At 57.8% G+C, this 6,905-nt stretch overlaps 1 protein-coding gene across 3 annotated transcripts in view; it reads right to left on the bottom strand.

Moving 5' to 3' along the window:
- Positions 1–1,300: 1,300 nt before the first annotated feature.
- Positions 1,301–6,905, bottom strand: part of CHAF1A (chromatin assembly factor 1 subunit A) — a 28,265-nt gene continuing 22,660 nt past the window's right edge. For all 3 annotated transcript variants that reach the window (XM_082453216.1, XM_082453215.1, XM_082453217.1), the window contains 2 exons: positions 2,355–2,454; positions 1,301–1,781 (listed from right to left, as the gene is read on the bottom strand). In XM_082453216.1, coding sequence (XP_082309342.1) covers positions 1,681–1,781; positions 2,355–2,454 — 201 coding nt within the window. In that variant the 3' untranslated portion in view covers positions 1,301–1,680. The remainder of the gene's footprint in view (positions 1,782–2,354; positions 2,455–6,905) is intronic.

Here is a 6,905-nt window from a genome sequence, read left to right as displayed (position 1 = left end):
GATCGTCCCCTCCCTCTCACCCACAGCCTGGCCCCGGGCTGTGGCCCCTACTGGACCCTTGCCTTCACGGAGGCCAGTGGTGGCTGGTTCTCTGGCCACTGTGAGATTAAAGCATCCAGGCCCCAAATGTGATTGAAACAAAATTCCTTGGTAACCCCGTCAGCCACACGCGCTTTGCCTCCCACCTGGGCCGCCAGCAGCTCTGTTCTCACGTGGGGGCAGGACCTGGGCCCATCCTCCTTTGCCGCCTCATCTCCAGAACCCAGCACTGCCTCGGCTTGATACCCTGCTCTCATGTTCTGCTCTCAACTACTAGGAGTCGACTGCAAATTGTCAGGTGGCAACTAAAACGGTTTAAGGCAACGTGACCGCTGCAGGTAGTCACATCACAGGTGGAGTCACACCTGCGTCCTGTCCCTGTGCCGGCACTCAGCTGCACCCCACCTGCAGCAGCTCGTCCTGGATTGGGCCAGGGTCCTCACCCCACAACTGGGGTGCTTGTCAGCCCCACCCATGTGGAGCTGGAGAGGAATGGGACCCCTCCAGGAGGATTGGGGTGCTGCCAGGAGAGGCAGGCCCGGCAGGGACCTGGCCACCACATGGCGAGCTCCCTGGGGCTGGGGTCGTGTCGCCCTGTCTCGGGTGCATCCACAGTCAACACTGAACCATTCTTCACAATGAGATGCCAGCCGACTCTTCTATCTCGGGAACAGCGGCAACAAAGACAGCATGATGTGAGGGGCCGGCAGACAGGAGCCCGGTTCCGATGGAGTCTGAATTCTGCCAAAATCTCAGCTGCCCCAGGCCCTCAGCGCATGCTCGGACGCCTCTGCGGGGCCTATCACAGCCCCCTCCGAGGGCTGCTCCGGGGCCTCGGAGGCCAGGGCTCCAGCAGGCGCCGTGGCTGGCTCCACGCTGCTCAGCTTCAACACTCCCGAGGGGTGGCCTGACCCAGAGGTCGGTTCTGGAAGCCAGGATTCAGCTCCTGGAGGTTGGGAATACCTCTGCTCGCCTACCCGAGGGGCAGGAGGGATTAACCGGCATAAGCCACCTGCCGAGAAGCCCTCACCTTGAACTAGGTCAGTGGGGAGGTTGAGGATTTCACAACAAAGAGGTGGAACAGCGCTTTTGCAAAGCGTAAAGCTTTATACACATGCCACAGGTCCACGCATGGCGGGGAGGGGGCAGCAGGGCGGGGAGCGGACACCCGACGGCACAGAGCACCGGGCTCGGGCCCAGGGCAATGGACGCACCAATCACAGAAGTGACGTGTTTGAAAAGACGACAGACATGCCAGGTGAGGCTAGACAATAGTTTATACACATCCATGTCAGGTCCGGGCGCCACACCGCACCCGAGGGGCTTCAATTCATTTACAAGCATCTCATCACAGTGCCTGCCAGGGGTCCGGAGAGCACAACCAGGCTTTCCCCGTGCAGGTCATCACATCACAATAATGCTTTATTAAGGGACAGAATAATATGCAGCTTTGGGGGGGAAATTTTTACAAATATCAAAAAGAACTAATCAAGCATCCTATATAAAACTTTCCAAACTTCCAGGGAGGTCTGCGAAGCAGGACAAAGTGCTCTTTACACAGGAATCGGGACTTTCAAGTATCTGAGAGGCATTGAAAATACCCTAACCATTCTACGTACATACACAGGCCAGTCGGGGCGCTCAGGAGGGGCCGAGCGAGCTGGAGGCCACGAGGCTCTCACTGGTGTCCACTCCCACAGACCCCCCAGCTCCAGGAGTGGTTCCACACGGGGCCTGGATGTCTGCAAAGCAAGAGAGGGAGGGGCTTCAGCCGCCGTGTCCACTGTGGGGCCGGGCAGGCTGCCCGATCCTCACTAGAGCTTCGGCCGCGTCCACCTCTAGCCCGTGTGCTTCCATGGCACTTTCCAGCGGCTTTACCCTTGACCCTCCAGGGCAGGGGAAGCCCGTGGCAAAGATGAGGAAAGTGGGCGGCAAGGCCCAGTGGCTTGCTGGAGCTCATGCTGCTGAGGATGGCCGGCCTGGGGCTCACTGCCCCTGGGAAGCTCGGTTCAGAGGCTGCCCCTCACCAGTGCCGGGCGCCCCACCCCAGACCCTCCCTCCCTGACACAGCTCATCACCACCAACCTTCAGATCTCTGGTTTCCTAAATGCAGCTTTCAGACCAGGGCAGGCAGCCCAGGGCCTGGGCTGGAGCCTACTGCCCACACCACCATCAGACCGGCCCGCCCAGCGCCTTCCAGGGCCTCCTCACTCAGTCCCCGTTAGTCACAGGAGGCGAGCGGGAGAGTGACCGTAACCGTTCTTCCCTTTCCTGCCAGCCTGAAGGAAAGGAGGAGGGCTTGGGACCCTTCTCACCCCCAACATCCGAGATGTCCATGATCACACAGTCGCCTTCCTCCTCCTCCTCCTCCTCCTCTGTGTCCGCCTGGAAGCCGTCCAGGTCCCCAGCTCCGACCTGAACAGACAAGGCGCACGGCCGTCAGCAGCGGCAGCAGCAGCGGACAGGGACGGTGGGGCCCCTCCCGCCACCCGCTTCCCTACTCCTGACCTCCCCCACCCATCTTGAGGAGTCTGTCTGATGGGTTATGATCCAAGGAAACTTTGGGGGAGTTCTCTCAAATGAACTAATTATGTTCAGATTTCTGAAAACTACCCCCATTGTTATTTACCTGATTACAAAAATAATTTGTTTATTGTTTTTGAATGAGAACTCTGGGTTTCCGGTTTGGTTTGAAAGAGAGATGGATAAAGCACACACTTTCTCTGAATTATTATTTGCATTAAGTGGCTGAGAAGTTAGTTGGTCAGTGTTTTCTTCTCTGCCCAACAGCTTCATCCCCTCCGCCTGACGCTTGGTTAACTCTCTCCCTCTGATTGAGGCTCCGACCACTTCTGCCCATGAGGACACCATCTGCACCCTGTGGACAGGGGTTGGGCGGGGTGGGAAGGCTCTACAGAGGGTAGGATTTCCAGTGAGATTCCCAGGCTGTTTTCATTGGCTTCCACCAGAGGGGACAGAGAGACAGACTGTGGAAAGTAACAGGACCGATTTTATACATCACCCATCCACACGCGGCTCGCACTCTGTACATGAACAAAGAGCCAGCAGAGGCGGTGGAGTTGGGGTTACTTCCGCGGGGAGGCTATTTCTCAAAACACTCCTGGAGTTCCTCTGCTACAGAAGTCTCCGTTTGCCTGGAAAAGGGATGACAGCACACCAGGGCTGTCCGCCTTGCCCACGGTTCCCCAGCCTGGCCGGCAGACAGGGCTCAAGCTCACAGCCCCCTCAGTGCTAGTGTAGAAGCTCCACGCTGGGCTCCTCGGGCTGGGAGCCACCGAGGCAGGAATGGCCCCAGGCAGGCAGAGGCACCACTGGGGACACTGTGGGCAGTTTCCAGCTACCTGTTTCAAGAGAGCTGACTGGCCAAGACGAACAGACAGCGCTACTCTCCCCCGCGCTGCCCTGGAGGTACTGGTTTCGGTCGGGTGAGGGATGGGACAGATGTGTCTCTTTAGACCTCTCCCCAACCCCTGGGCCCTCCAGACAGGAAGCCAAGAGCAGATGAATGAGGAAATCTCGGAGGAACCACCGCCCACAGCCCCACAGGCACGCGACAGGTTTCAAGCCTCTGAAGTGAGGGTTCCGGACGGCGCCCCGAGTCCTGCTGAGCTGAGGGCCACGGGACAGCTCGCCACGCTGCTGTCACTACTGCAGGGGAGGGTGCAGCGCCGGAAAGTGAGCCTCCGGGGTAGGAAGACACTGAACCACAAAGCATGGAGACTGGAAAGGGCAAATGCAGCCCCTGCCCATGTAAAAATAAGACCAAGGCCGAAGGGTTGAGCTGCCGTGGGGACACACACACACTTGGTGGCAGAACTGGCACCTGACCTCAGCCTGTTCGATTCACTAGATCATGGTACCTTGTAAACCTGTAAGGTAGCATGGCTACTTTGAACTCTAAATGAAAAGATTTTCGAATTCCCACAAATTGAAAAAGCCCAACCCAAGCTAAACTATTCATATGCGTTTATAGTTTAGCAACAATTACCCCCAAGCGTGTGGAAGGATCAGTTAGTGGCTTTACGAAAACGCAAGGGGAAGCATTCCGCGTGCCCCCAGGCCTCCTCCAATCCTGACCTCAGAAACTACCACCCGTGGCTCCCACTTTATGCTGGCGCCGTGCAGCACAGGCCCTGCTCAACGCAAACCCAGAGCTATCCTCCCACCCGCCCTTCCAAATCAACCAGCATTTTGTCAGTCAAGGTCTCATTGAACCAGCCTCTCTTGCAGCTGGGGTGGCTATGCCAGAGCATTCCAGCCAGAAAGATAAGGTGGAAGTCAGCCTCCCCTCCAGCCAAACGGGAATCCTCCCCAGGGTGGGCTTGGCCATCCTCGTCTTGCTGGCTGGAGGTGCAGCAGTCATTCTGCCACCATGAAGACAAGGCCACAAACTAAAGCAGGAGGGAGTGCGACAGGAGGTGCCTGGCCCCGGACGACAATGTTCACAAGCTCCTGGCTTCCTGTTGCTGGAGACAAACTCCCATGAGTTTAAGGTGACGCAGGGGGCTTTATACCTGAGGCCTGCCCAGTTCCAGGGGACCAAGTGTTGTCACAAGCAGGGTGTCACACCTCGAGCACTCAGAGGAGCAGCGGGGATGACTCCCCACCACCCTGAAGAGCCGGTGCTCTGAGCTTCCCTTCCCGAGATGCACCCATTGTGCTGGGCCACGCTGTGGTCCTTGGGGCCTTCCCACGGGATTCCCTGAGAAGGGGCTTTTAAACTGCAGACCTTAGCACCTACCCCACAGCCACTGAATCAGAACCGCTGGGGCCAGCACACCCAGAGCCACCGGCTGTGTAGCCTTCCGTGAGTCCCGCCACACCGCGGAGCCTCTTCAAGGCCTGTGAACGGGGAGAAGCCGCACTGCCTGCTGTTCACGTGTGTCTTGTGGGATGAAAGGCGTCACTGACTCTCATGAATCAACCCCTCTCACCTGGCGAGGGACACCGAGTTTATGTGGGAGCATTTTCTCGTTCCTGGTAGCTCAGTAAACAACGAAGCACCAATGAAACGTAAGAATCCATGTCAAGTGCCTGGCATGAGGAAAGTAATAAGGGCTAAACAGTCGTTTTCCACGTAGAGAAACACAGGCAATGAACACGCGTGGGGATGGCCACACCAGGAGAGGAAGAGCAGAGAGGGGCTCAGGAAGACAGCTGTGTCTCGCGAGAATCTAAGGGAGGGCTGATGGGGGTAGGAGCCCACGAACACTGCTTGGATAAGGACACTAAGGAGGTCTTCCAGACCCAGCCCCTTTCAAACGGGCTCTCTGGCCAGTTTCAACCAGAGCAGCCACACTCGCGGTCCTGCTAAGATTGTCTGGCTAATGACATCGACCGTAAAAAGGCTCTGCGGCTTGAACACAGCTTGAACACATAACGGATTGTTTTGGGTCGAGGCCCAGGGAGGGAAGTGTTTGTGGGGCTGGGGCCCCCAACTCCTCACCAGGTGGGCTCCCCCAGTACCAAGCCGTGTCCACAGGCCTCACAGGGACAGGGGCTGCGGAGTGGCAGGAACAGCCGGCATGACCACACTGGATGGTTCTGACGGTCCCTCTTGCTGTGACAGTTTAGGAAGCAGGTTTACGTTGCACCCAAGACCTCACCAGTCTGCTGGCCTCAGGGAGAAGGCTAAATGTCACTCCAAGAGCCGTTCCCCCCACCCCGACCCCCCTGGCCTCCTCACCCCAATGGCCACACACTAACTAACAGCAGAGGAGCAGGGGGCGGGGGGCAGGGGTGGGGTTGGGGCGCATGCCGGCTCCCCTCTGTCTCCGTCACCACCCAGCCTTCAGCAGCAGCTCCTGGAGCGGCAGCGCCCCCGAGGAGAGCCCGGGATGTGAGCGGAAGACCCAGCTCCTCCTCGTAAAATCAAGTCTCCCCACATCTCTAGGTCTGTGAGACGCCTGCCTCAAGTGAGGACCCGGTGGGCTTCCCTGGTGGCGCAGTGCTTAAGAATCCGCCTGCCAATGCAGGGGACACGGGTTCGAGCCTTGGTCCGGGAAGATCCCACATGCCGTGGAGCAACTAAGCCCGTGCACCACAACTACTGAGCCTGCCCTCTAGAGCCCGCGAACCACAACTACTGAGCCTGCGCTCTAGAGCCTGTGAGCCACAACTACTGAGCCTGCATGCCTGTGCTCTGCAACAAGAGAAGCCACCGCAATGAGAAGCCCTCACGCCGCAACAAAGAGCAGCCCCCGCTCACCGCGACTAGAGAAAGCCCATGTGCAGCAACAAAGACCCAAAACACAGCCAAAAATAAATAAGATTTTTAAAAAATCAGAGGCTTCCCTGGTGGCGCAGTGGTTAGGAATCCGCCTGCCAATGCAGGGGACACAGGTTTGAGCCCTGGTCCAGGAAGATCCCACATGCCACGGAGCAACTAAGCCCGTGAGCCACAACTACTGAGCCTGCGCTCTAGAGCCCGCAAGCCACAACTACTGAGGCCGCGCGCCTAGAGCCCATGCTCCACAACAAGAGGAGCCACCGCACTGAGAAGCCTGCGCACCGCAACGAAGAGTAGCCCCTGCTCGCCGCAACTAGAGAAGGCCTGCGTGCAGCAACGAAGACCCAACGCAGCCAAAAGTAAATAAAATAAAAGGAATAAAATCTATCTTTTGAAAAGAAAAAAGTGAGGACCCAGTACTCACACCACAAGGTTTCCAGTAAGAGTAGCTACAAGATGAGACTCATTCACGCCCACATTCCAGTAAGAGAAAGAACAATCAAACGTGGACCCAGGCTGAGGCTCGGGTCCCAGCCTCTGGGTGTCCAGGCAGCACTGGAGACTTCACTCTGGGGACCAGCGTCTCTCAGGAAGCCCGCCCACCACCAGGCGAGGG

This window comes from Balaenoptera physalus (genome assembly GCF_965194825.1).
Source record: "Balaenoptera physalus genome assembly, chromosome: 3".
Classification (NCBI taxonomy): domain Eukaryota; kingdom Metazoa; phylum Chordata; class Mammalia; order Artiodactyla; family Balaenopteridae; genus Balaenoptera; species Balaenoptera physalus.
This window is presented reverse-complemented; position numbering and strand designations above follow the sequence as displayed.